General features: G+C 47.7%; 1 protein-coding gene across 1 annotated transcript; it reads left to right on the forward strand.

The window, feature by feature from the left end:
- Window positions 1-1,426: 1,426 nt before the first annotated feature.
- LOC103632739 (myb-related protein 306) lies at window positions 1,427-3,635 on the forward strand. Its single transcript, XM_008654481.4, has 3 exons — window positions 1,427-1,874; window positions 2,016-2,145; window positions 2,307-3,635. The coding sequence occupies exons 1-3, from the start codon at window positions 1,742-1,744 to the stop codon at window positions 2,950-2,952; spliced, it is 909 nt and encodes a 302-aa protein (XP_008652703.1). The 5' UTR covers window positions 1,427-1,741; the 3' UTR covers window positions 2,953-3,635.
- The last annotated feature ends 9,044 nt before the right edge of the window (window positions 3,636-12,679 follow it).

Consider the following 12,679-nt stretch of genomic DNA (forward strand, 5'->3'; position numbering starts at 1 on the left):
TGCATCTTGCCCCAGGACGATGGGCAAATATGCTGTCATTACGTCTTCTGTTGCCCCGACGGCCCGAGCGGCGGTCGTGTAGACGACCAACCAGCCCCCAGGTCCTGCTTAGGCTCGTACTTGTCAACGTTGGAGACTTTAAAGTTAGGGGGCCACTGGATGGCCCGGAGACGCGGAGTAAGCGCGGAGACTCCACATGTGTCTTCTTGTCGTCATTCATGATGTCGGTCCTAGGGAGGGGAGTCGGTGGTGTGTCGTCTCGACCGTCCCCGGATCGGGCGACTAGTTGAGGCCATAGCCGACTCAACTCGGGTGGCGTGACTTCGAGCCGGGATGCCGTGGTCCCGGTCATACTCCTCCCGGTGCCTTATCTCATTTTTGTGTCGTCGATCGCGTGAAGCGTTGATGGAGCTCCGCGCGTCACATCGAATGTTGATGGCGTGGCGGAGGTAGCTCGGGAGGTGAGTAATGGGCAGAAGGTGATTAGCTGCTCGAGTAAGCAGTAATCGGTAGCCTTCTACGTCTGGAGTTCGCGGGAGGCCATCAGCTATCTGGGTCAGCACTTCTCTGACTTCACTCGGCGTGTTTATTGCACGGGCGAAGTCGGGGTTCAGGTTCCGAGCGAAAAGAGGGCTCTCTCGGCGCAACCTCACGCCCTGCTCGGCTTGCTCCCGCTCTTGGTCCTGAGCCTGTCGGCGATCACGCCGGCGAGAATTCCGTCTTTCTCGGTATATTCGCTCGTCGGGAGTTTCTCCCACTTCTGAAACTTCATCCCGGGATACGGGCTGCGCTGGGTCCCGCTCACCAGCCTCGTGATGTCGCTGAATATTCCGGCATTTGTTCCTTCGTCGCCGTGCTTCACGCTGGGAAGGTTCTTCCCCTTGCACGGTCGGCTCATCGTCAGATATGGGAGACGACTCCAATCTCCACCTGATGAAGAGGATGTCGGGTAGAACAGAGTTGTTGCGATGGCGTGTTTCTTTCCGTCCTCCTTTGAGAGTGAAGGTACCGGAAAGATAGTCCGGCGAAGTTCGTCCCCTTTCTCGGGACGTTTACCTCCTTATTTGATTCACTAGCTACTTAGGAAGGTATTCAAATTAATTACCCTGTGCAATCAGCCATTCATGTGCAGGGAAAAAGACGCAGAGAACAGCTGAACACATTTAATTGTAATTACACCATAAAATTTTAAAAACATATCCACGGAAAAGCAAATAAAACAATCCAGGCTATGCGAAAAAAAAAACAATCCAGACTAGCTACCAAACCCGTCGATCGGGTTCAGACGTGAGACACGCCATTGCGGGTTGGCCTCTCCCGGCCCTGTTTCTCCCGTCCCTTTTGAGTTGCCGCGCTGTGCACATCTACCCATCTATCTGTGCTGTGCCCATAAGGGCATGTGGATGTAACATATGTCACGTCGCCGTTGTCCGTTGATTATTAGCTCAGCATTCTCCCGGGGTCAAACTGTGTTCCAGACTTCCAGTGTGTGTGTGCCAGCCACTACTGTACAATAGCTCTCTTCTTTCTCTCGCCGTAGCTTCGCTCGTGCTGTGCGTGTGTGTATATATAAGCATCCTGCCCCCACTCCTTTTATCTCTCTACTCGTCTCCACGGAATCGATCGATCGGTGCTTTGATCTCTGAGCCTGAGCAAGCGGTCGAGCTCACCAACCGCCACGCTCAAGACAGGTCGAGTAGCTAGCTAGCTGCCGGAGTGGAAAAGGAGGCGGTGCAGTGGCATGGGGAGGCCGCCGTGCTGCGACAAGATGGGGGTGAAGAAAGGCCCGTGGACCCCCGAGGAGGACCTCATGCTCGTCTCCTATGTCCAGGAGCACGGCCCCGGGAACTGGCGCGCCGTGCCGACCAACACCGGTGTGTGATGAATCATCTGGTGATGCAGGGCTTGATGACGCGCGCGGCGGATGGAATTGCCTTTCAAGATCCAAGCTCCGAGCTTACTTGATTTTTTTGTTTGTTTGTTGGTTTGGTCGGCACGTGTGCGCGTGTGTGCAGGGCTGATGCGGTGCAGCAAGAGCTGCCGATTGCGGTGGACAAACTACCTCCGGCCGGGAATCAAGCGCGGCAACTTTACCGAGCAGGAGGAGAAGCTCATCGTCCACCTCCAGGCTCTCCTTGGCAACAGGTGATGGTCACTCGCCTGTCGTCGTCTTAAAGCTTTTGTTCCCGTTTTGTTTTTTCCGCTGTAACAAATGGATCGGACAAACCAAATCATCCACGGCACGAGGTGATCGTGTGCTGAGCTTGTTGATCTGCATGCCGTGCACTTGTTGATGTGTCGTGCAGGTGGGCGGCCATAGCATCCTACTTGCCGAAGAGGACGGACAACGATATCAAGAACTACTGGAACACGCATCTTAAGAAGAAGCTGAAGAACATGCAGGGCGGCGAAGGGGGCGCGGGAGGGAAGCGCCCGGCCGTTCCCAAGGGGCAGTGGGAGCGGCGGCTGCAGACTGACATCCACACGGCGCGGCAGGCTCTGCGCGACGCGCTCTCGCTGGAGCCTTCGGCGACGCCGCTGGCCAAGGTGGAGCCTCTGCCGACGGCTCCGGGGTGCGCGACGTACGCGTCTAGCGCCGACAACATCGCGCGGCTGCTGGAGGGGTGGCTGCGCCCGGGCAGCGGCAAGGGGCCGGAGGCGTCGGGTTCGACGTCGACGACGGCCACGACGCGCCAGCGGCCGCAGTGCTCCGGTGAGGGCACGGCGTCTGCGTCGGCGAGCCACAGTGGCGGGGCGGCCGCGAACACGGCGGCGCAGACCCCCGAGTGCTCGACGGAGACCAGCAAGATGGCCGGCAGCTCGGTCGGCGCGGGCTCCGCGCCGGCGTTCTCGATGCTGGAGAGATGGCTGCTGGACGACGGCATGGGGCACGCTGAGGTGGGGCTCATGACCGACGTGGTGCCATTAGGGGACCCCAGTGAGTTCTTTTAATTAAGGCACAAGTACCACCAAAAGCAAACTGATCAAGTAGAGATGCAAGAACAAAAAGAAGAAATTAATCGCCGGGTTAGGTAACTAGTTAAGCAGAAATCCAACAAAACTAACGGGGCGTTTGGATCCCTTCATTTTAGAGGAATTAGAATTCACTCAATAAAGTAACTTATTTAGTTTGGATTTTGACATTCCACCACTTTCTAAAGTTTAGATATAAGTCTATCTCAAATTCATGGGGTAGAGGGTGGGAAATGATTTTATGCATTAGTAGAATTTGTTTCTACTCTGTAACTTACATGACACTCTTCGTCTCACTCATCTATAGTAAAAATGTAGCATATAAATATCTCCGACATCTTGCTAATAATAGTATATAAATATATTTTGTATAAAATCGAATTAGCTTAATTGATATATGCCTAAATTACTATTATTAAAATGGAATTCAATTCCAATGATCCAAACGGGGCGTAAATGTATTTGAATTCTCGGTGAATTTGATCGAGTTGGATGTCGATATAGTTTTTGTTTTAGTCCCTTCTTTTATTTTTTTCTCTGTTGTTTCTCTGATGTTAGGGTTTGTAACTGATCATGTAAGCTTATACTAATGACAGGTTCCTAAATGGACCCTGCATGAAAATACATCTTATAAATTAAAAGATCTATACATTGAGATGTTATAATAGATGCTCAATTATATTACTTCAATAGTTCTCCTTCGTCTCTCTTTATGTGCATCTATGGCACTATATAATCCACCAGTTTAAATTTTGAAAACTCATCCAACTAAATCACCCTCATATCTGTAATCTCCACTAAATCCACCAAACAAATTGTATCCAGATTTAACATACCATCAAAATCAATGATCTAGATCACTGGATAACCCCTCTTTTACTCACTCAAATTCAATTGATAATAATATTTCGATCATTCATTATCCCTCCCACTCTTCCTCATGTGCGGCCCCGTTGCCCCAGCCTCCCCCTCGCCACTCTTCTGTGTCCCCGCCATCCCTTCCCCCTCACTAGCACCACCAACCCCTCCCCTCGCGCCATCATCGACCGCTTTCCTCACTGGGATCGTAACGTTGGCACGCTATATATATATGATGTTGGTAATGGAAGCCCAGAGCTTCCGTAGGCATGGGAAGCCCCAGCCAGGGTAGTGGTCACGCGCGCGTGGTCAGGTCGGGCCAGTGGGGCGCGTGCGTCCGCGCGATTATGGGACACGTTTATGCATGTGTAAACATGTGTTATGTTTTGCGTAAACAGAAGGTGCGCACATGGTGGGGTCGAGTTGCGATGGACGAAGGTGGGCCAGCATCATGTTCACTGGTCGGGTAGTTGGTTCCTACTCGTGTTTATGCTAGCATATTTAATGGTTGAGACTTGCATAACAGGAGAGCGGCAACGGACCTTTCATTGGTTCGTTTAGGTGGGTCCACACACCACCGTGATTAGCGCGCCCACAAAGCTGGAAGTTACCGTATATATCGGAACAGAAGATATGGAGCCGGTCGTGCGTGGGAGCTCACGCGGATTTCAGCGTAAAACGTGAACCAAAGCAACGTAAATGGACATGAATTTTAGTGTAAATCATCGATCTATTTCATAATGAAAACATGTATGGAAACAAAAAAATCTGATTTAAAGCTTTATTTCCTCCATAAATATAGGATCTCTCCAACATCCATGCATCAAGGCTCGTTAGAACCAGTTTATGATATATATTGATATTAATTATACTACACAGTGTGGTTATTTATACACTACGGTAGACTGCGTAAAAATCTGTTTTCTACTGCATGTGCACAAATTTAGGATGACAAGAATGTGAGTTGAAAAGGAAATGGATCAGCATACGCGAGATTTATGGAATCGTGGCAAATGACCTCATTTCTTAGAGCGGTTACCTTTTTCTAAATTTCTATTTTGTTGCGTAAATATGTGGGTTGTAAATATATCTTATACATATGGCATAAATGGTAGGAACCCAATACACACTGGATTAAGTAAACAAGATAATGCATAAAATCAATAAATCTTTGCGTAAAATATGAATAGAAATATAATAAACAGACAAATAGATGGAAGCGGAGCCATAAACAGAAATATAGGTCGTAAAAACCTATTGGCATAGGCATAAATATGTATATAAAATAGCATAAAAATAGGACCACCACCTCACATCTGGGATGCGCCACCACTTCGTGCCTAGGGGAGGTTGTCGTCGTCGCTCGCGCCTAGGGAAGTCCGCCATCGCCGCTCCCACTAGGGGTCGACCCTTGCGCACGTGCATCCTGAGATCCGTCGCATCAGCTGCTCCCACCTCGCTGTCATGCACGCCTTAGGGTGTCGTCGTTGCTAACGTGCCCCCGACATCTGCCATCGCGCCGCCACAGCTGCTCCCACCTCACCGTCTTGCGCACCTCAAGGGGTCGCTGCCGCGTGCACCTCAAGGAGACGCTGCCGCGCTCGTGCCCTCCGGGATTCACCGCCGCGGCCGCTGCCACCTCGCCACCATGCGCACCTCTTGGGGCCACCGCCGGTGCATGCCCTTGGGATCCGATGCCACAACCGCTCCCACCTCACCGCCGTGCGCGCCTCAGGGGGGCCATCGCCTCACGCTGGCCTCAGGGATCCGTCGCTGCGAGTGTGGCCCCCGGATCCGCCGTCGCGAGCGTGTCCCCCAGATCCGTCGTCGCACGGGTGGGGGCGTAACTGTCGGCGTCGCTAAAACTGAGCCCTAGCGATCTGGAGCTTCTTTTATAGAAGCTTCGGACCTAGTGCGGCTGAACCGGTTGGCAACATTGGGTAAGGGCTTTCGCCGAGCTATTGGAAGCACAGGGCTCCTAATATCTATATATAGTCCAACGCTATTTGTTACCTAGAGTGAAGTTTCACCTAGTCAATAATTTTTGGTAATGACTAAATATCTTCAGTACCGGCCTGGTGAAACTTCACTTGGAGTTACAATTATGGAATAAGGCGTTATATTACTCCATCATAGTTCAGATCAACCATGTATAAGTGACGTTTGCTTTTGTAGAATTATCTTGTGAAATTTTGATGAAATTCTTGCATATTGCAAATCCAAATGTAAATAATCGAATGGTTCTTTTCCAAAAAATTACTTGACTTGTTACTCTACCATGTGTTTGATATAAATAAAAGCAACATGCCTTTTAATCAAGATATTGCAAGAGATTTCTAATTCGACGTATGTTTTAATTGAATTTCCAAGATGTGATGCATCTCATTCATGAATCATTTTTATGTGAATTGTATAGCTTTTTTAACATGTGGGGTATCAAGAGGAAATAAAATTAATGTGCTTGTACGTCCATTTAAATTGAGATGTTTATGTGTACATGAAAATTTGAGAGCTTTGGTTCGATTGAACCTAGAGCTGTCTTGCATTTATTTGTCCCTTTAATGCATGAAAATCACATGGTACAGCTAATCTATGCTGGAGTACAGTGTCTGCTATATGTCTGGATTTTTATTAAACTTTTTAAAAATACAGATTTATCTTTCTGGTGAAACTATATATACTGCTGCGAACAACAGACGTTACGCCTAAAATTTTCTCGCTCTCTGGCCAAAATCCTTGAAGTTTATTAGCCTTGGTCCATTTACTTTGAAAAATCTAAAATATTTTAAAGATCCATATATACACAATAAGAGTGTGGTGAGTTTTAGTTTCACATAAAAGTTTAAAGAGAAATAAATTCTATTTAAATAGTTTATCTTTGTCATCCGTTGAAAGGAAGTATGAGAGGAAGAAAGCAAAAGCCACACACAAGTCTTACGTGATAAGTTTGAAACTGAATCAATCAGATCATGATCGTAACTGAGTTAGGGCTTGCTTGGTTCAGCTTTTTTCTGACCAGCTTTTCAGAGAATCTAGCTGTGGATAGAATCTAGCTGTGATAAAAAACTGTGTATCGTGGGGATTACGTGCGAACAAAGATGAAGTCGTCCAAAGGTTTTAGGATCTAAAATGAGATGGATTTCTACTATCGCGATAACTCGACCGATTTTGTGTTCATGTTCATTTGGATGGTTTTTACCAAAGCGATTCTTATAGAAGCGAGCTGAAAAGCCGGGGTGTTTGGAAGTCCGCAGCAGTTTTTGGAGGCCAGAAGCTGAAAAAAGCCTAAACAAACAGAACCTTAGTTAATTTAATGTGCGTTGTTATATCGAGTCTAATCTTCTAGAGAGGACATTATCTATCAAAGGCACGAGAAACAATCAATCTAGTATGGGTTATGATTTAGACGAGAGTCTCCTGCTGCACGATCTCAAGGCTCTTAAGAGTTTGAAATTCTCTGTGCAAGTTCGAGAAAAATATCTATAATTGACATATAAGAATTTTGTGATAACATTTTGCCGTACGTTGTTTTACGACATTTTTGAGAGTAAAGACAAGTGCACAAAAAAGAGCCACACAATATAAAAAATCATAAGTGCTTCCATTATTTGTGTAATTTATGCTTTTGTATGTGACTTATTTGTTTGAACTAATCTTAAGAATATGTTTAGGACAAAATTTCTGACAAGCACTTTGGACACTTATATAATACTAGCACTACCGGAATCGGGCGCTTTGCCGAGTGCCTGAAGTACTCGGCAAACCCTGAAAAACACTTGGCAAAGTTTTTGCCGAGTGTGGCACTCGACAAAGATGGCTCGGCTAACAGTACATCGGCAAAGGCTTCTTTGCCGGTGACACTCGGCAAAGAAGTGATCTCTTTGCCGAGTGTCTACCGACCTGCACTCGACAAAGGATCCACCAGCGGGTCCCTTTGTCAGGTTCTTTGCCGAGTGCTCTGTGTGGCACTCGGCAAAGCGTGCCTCTTTGCCGAGTGCCAGGGCCACAGCACTCGGTAGAGAAGCTATACCGATGCCTAGGTATTGCTTCTCTGCCGAGTGCTATGACCCCGACACTCGGCAATGCACCTCTTTGTCGAGTGTAACACTCGGCAAAGTGACCAGTATACGCCTTTTATTTGTTTTTTCTATTCCATCCAAACAAACAAAAGATACCACATATACATCACATATATCACATATATACATCACATATATCATCACAGACATAAATATCCAACACAAACATAAATATCCAAGTTGTCAACACAAACATAAGTATCAAGAACATAAGTCTCATAAGTCTCAAGCTCTGACATAAGTATCCAACACAAACTTAAGTATTCAACACAAGTTCTGAAGTCTCAACACAAAGAACATAACTCTCATCGAGGTGGGCGGCTGGACTGGTGCGCCGATGTGCTAGGCGATCCATGAGGGTTGTTGGATGCTGCCCCAGATTGGCCCTGCACAGAGAAGAGATTGCATGTGTTATACCAGATGCATTACCAACATCTAACTACAATTTTGATACTCACAGGAGTATGGAAGAAAGCAGGGTCAACTATAGAAGAAAGCAGGGTCAACTGTAGGGAACAATGGTGGTGGCGGAGCGAAACCCTGTGCGGCGCCAAGGCTTTGCATGTATTGGAACATCTCCGCCATCCTCTACTGATCTACCAGGCGGGCCTCCCGCTCCGCCATCATCCTCGCCTCCATTTCTTGACGTTCCCTCCTCTCTTTTTCTAGCTGGGTCTGTAATATTCCAAGCCAATGTTATAGTAACTCAAAGAGAAGGTATATAACTCAAGAAATGATGAGTTATAGAAGCACTAACCTCGAGTTGTTGTATGTGATGCACGGTTTTCCATGTTTCGAGTGACTTGCAGTTCAAATCTGAATTATCCGAGTAAATCCAATTAAAAGAACAAACTCCAATAGTTATAGGAAACAATTTTATAATTGTGCCAAATGGTACTATGTAGGTCTACATAGTGTAGGAACATACCACAAAAAGTTTGGTTGGGAAAAGGAAAAAATAAAAAATATACTTTGCCGAGTGTCGGAATATGGCACTCGGCAAAGCATGCTCTGCCGAGTGTCAGCAGGTTGACACTCGGCAAAGAAGCTTCTTTGCCGAGTGCCAACATTCAGCGCTCGGCAAAGTTAATGACAGTCAGCTATAGACGGCTGCTAATGGCCCTTTGCCGAGCGCCACCTTTCGCCGAGTGTTCGGCACTTGGCAAAGACATCTTTGCCGAGTGTATTTCTGTGCCGAGAGTCCTGCTCTCGGTAAACGCGATCGTTACGGAGAGCAGGACTTTGCCGAGTGCCGCATTCGGCAAAGGCTTCTTTGCAGAGTGCCCGACAAAAAGCACTCGACAAAGAGCCGAGCACTCGGCAAAGCGCCGGATTTGGTAGTGTAGTATAATGGTCGTGCTAACGCCGCGGTTTAATTTCAAGAATGCGCATGAAGATCACGCTTCTAGCTTAATTTGAGGGATATACATGAAGATCATGCTTCTAGCTATAAAATGTATTCTGTTTCGAAATCTACGTTGCTTGCGGTTCCTAGGAACTCGGATGTTCTCTCCTAACCTGCTACATTTATCATGCTAGATATGAAGGGCGTTAAGTTTCTTACATCTCTATTGTTATTACATGAAAATCCTACCTCAAGACAAGTTTTGACACTGATCTCTGAAGCCAACACCAGCCACAGCGCTTCTTGAACAGTGTTTCTCTCTCACAACAAATCAGCATTAGCCAAAATTAGCACTTATTTTCAGTTAGACAAACAGCTCTACATCAAAACCTGGCACCGAGAACCTTAAAAAGCTACATACTCCCTCCATATATGATTTAGAGGTCGTTATAGAAGTTCTTTGGGTTTTCCTGATACATGTCGTTTTGGATGAATGGCAACCACGTTGGACTTTTTTGCCCCGCTTATGGTCCTGTTTGGAACTCTTAGAGCTAATAGTTAGCCAACTAATAAATTATTAGCTGGGTTGAGCTTCAAGGTAACATAATAAAGCTTAAAAAATTTTGGGTTCAAAAGATGCAGTTATCTTTAAAGTGTGCATGTATATGGAGTTTTGAATATTCCAAGAACCAATTTCCCTAGATCTAGGTGCTCACGGCAACTAGCTTTGGTGCCCGTGTGTGCTAGTGCCATAGGTGGCTGCTGTGTGCGGCTTTGGCACGCACCAGTGTGACGCACGTGGCAAGGAGGACGGCGGCGACGGTGGCTCTTGGGCGAAAGCCTCGGTGTCGCTTTCCCTATTGGGGGTGTCGCATTTCCGAGCATTTTCTTCCTTAGGCGAAAGCCCGGTCCATCCTGGACTCGCGACGGTGTCGTCTCCGACGTCACTCCCTTCCTGAAGGCGTCACATTGAAGTTTGTCTCGGCCTCGGCTTCACCTTCGGCGGTTGTTTTCGATTCTCGGCGTCTAGTATGCGGGTGAAGGTGGGGCTTTGAAACGTAAAGTCGAAGTTGTTGCATCAAGGGTTATGGCTCGGCAACGATGACAGCTGACGAGCCCCCTTCGTGGATGGGATTGTTTCAGAGGGCCGTGTCAGTGTTTGGAGCCTGACCGCGCACCCAGGGTTACCCCTCGAGGTGCTTTTGGGTAGGACGATGTTGCTGACTGTAACTCAATGGTTCGTGCAAGACGCACCAGAGACTGTAGACAGTTTTCTACAGGTTTGGGCCGCTTTGAGATGCGTAACACCCTACTTCCTGGTGTGGATCTTTATGTGGTGGGTTACAAGGGAGTTCTCCAGTATGGAGAAAGCTAATGAACTGAGTAGACGACTGATGAATGACCTAGAAATGATGGGGGACCCCCTAGGCCTTATATATTCGATCGTGGGGCATTACATGCGTGCATGATAACGATGTATTCCTATATAATAGTGAACCGACTGAACTTATCTTCCTATAATCCTGCCGACTTATCTTTATTTGGTTCCGACGTCCAAGGGTGTCATGCAGGAGAATCGAATCAGAGCTGTGGATAACGTTTAAATCCCACAAGCCGCCTGGGCCCGCGTCCGCTCATTCTCCGCGTTAGCCCACTCTGCCAGCAGTTCTCCCCTAGCCCATGAAGGGACGACCTTGCAAAACAATAGGCCTAAAGCCTTTCTCGAGGCCTTCTAGCCATCTAGTGGACCCGGGGGATATCTGTCCCCCACAAGCCCCCAATCTTTGAGTTGATTTTGAAATAATCGGCCCAAAGATTCTAGGTCCAGCTTGCGATTTTGATTTTGATGATGGGCGCTTCGAAAGTGCACCTATTGAACGTTGCTTCTGAACTCTGAGTGACTCAGGAAAAAACAATCTTCTGTTGTTCTTCTTTGGTACATTCAACGATCTTCATCTCATGCCTCGAAAATCGGCACTCTGTCATCAACTTATTCTTTGGAGATCAGCATTCTGTCCCTTGGAGTTAAGGATCCATTAGGCGCACCGGAGGTGCACCCAATGGTGTAGCCCCCGAGCTTTGAGTGGATTGTTGAAAATAATCCACTCAAAGATCGTCATCTCATGCTTCAGGGACCAGCATTTTATCTTCGTCTCATGCTTTAGAAATCAGCATTTTATCTTCGTCTCATGCTTTAGAAATCAGCATTTTATCTTCATCCCATGCTTTAGAAACCAGTACATTATCTTCATCCCATGCTTTAGAAATTAGCATTTTATCTTCATTTCCTGCTTTTGCGAATTCAAACAACGTGGTCTGCCCATGCCTTGTTAGGTTTGAAATTTATTTGATCGGTGACAGATTGGATGTCTCGTAGATGGCTCTTGGCTGGTCTTCACTTCGCTTTGTGCTTCAATGCTTCTTCTGACTAGACTTGCAATTCAGTAGCTATATTTGGCTTTCCTTTGATCTCTATCGATATCTTCCTTCTGTCTCAATACATTCATTGTGTATACTGTATGGATGTGACTTGGTCAGAAAATCTATTTAAAATTCCTGGCCGTCCCCCCCAATGGGTGTGACCAAGGAACGTCTTGGTACGCAGAGCGTTTAGCACACTGTCCTGGAGTAGTAACTTGACGTGACCGCGGGGCGTAATCATATCGCCCGAGCAGTTGACCTTAGTCCAAATGGTGTCGTGTTACGTGAAGCGGCGTCTGCTGCCTGATTTGCTTTCAGACGGTTTGAATTGCTTATTGAATACTTGCGACTGTTCGGTGAGCGTGGTAGGAGATGAACAGTTGCCTCCGGCCCCTATAAATAGCCTGCTTGCCCCGTTGTTGTCTTCACACATCCTCTGATCATCTGTTGCTTCTTTCCAACTCCCTCTTCTCTTCCATCTGGCCATGGGCAAGGACAAGAAAGGTCGGAGTTCTCCGCGTCGCTCCAGCGACAAGCGGAAGCGTGAGCCAAATCCTCCTTCGGAGGACTTTGGTGACTCCGAGTACTCGAAGGAGGAGCTTTCCTCCGAGTCCGAGGGATCGCCAGTCTATGCCTCCCCCCCGGCGTTGTCCGATGACTCGAACAATTCCCATGGGATTGCCGCCGAGGTGTGGACGTACATCCGGTCCGTCGAGCGCGCCGGACTCGAGGGCTCGGATGAGTCGGAGGTCTCCTCGGATGAGGAGAACTCTTCCGGCTTGTCCGAGGAAGGGAGCGGCGGCGACAACGACGACGAAGGCGACGACAGCGGTGGAGGTGGCGATGGCGACGATGGTGGCAAGGGCGGCGGTGGAGGCAACGACGGCGGTAGGAGCGGCGACGATGGCAAGGGCGGCAACAGCAGCAAGGCCAGTGGCAAAGCGCCACTGGCTTAAATATTAGTATAGATAATTAGTAGTAGCAGTAGTAGTAGTAGTGGAAT

Source organism: Zea mays, chromosome 7 (assembly GCF_902167145.1).
Source record: "Zea mays cultivar B73 chromosome 7, Zm-B73-REFERENCE-NAM-5.0, whole genome shotgun sequence".
Lineage (NCBI taxonomy): Eukaryota > Viridiplantae > Streptophyta > Magnoliopsida > Poales > Poaceae > Zea > Zea mays.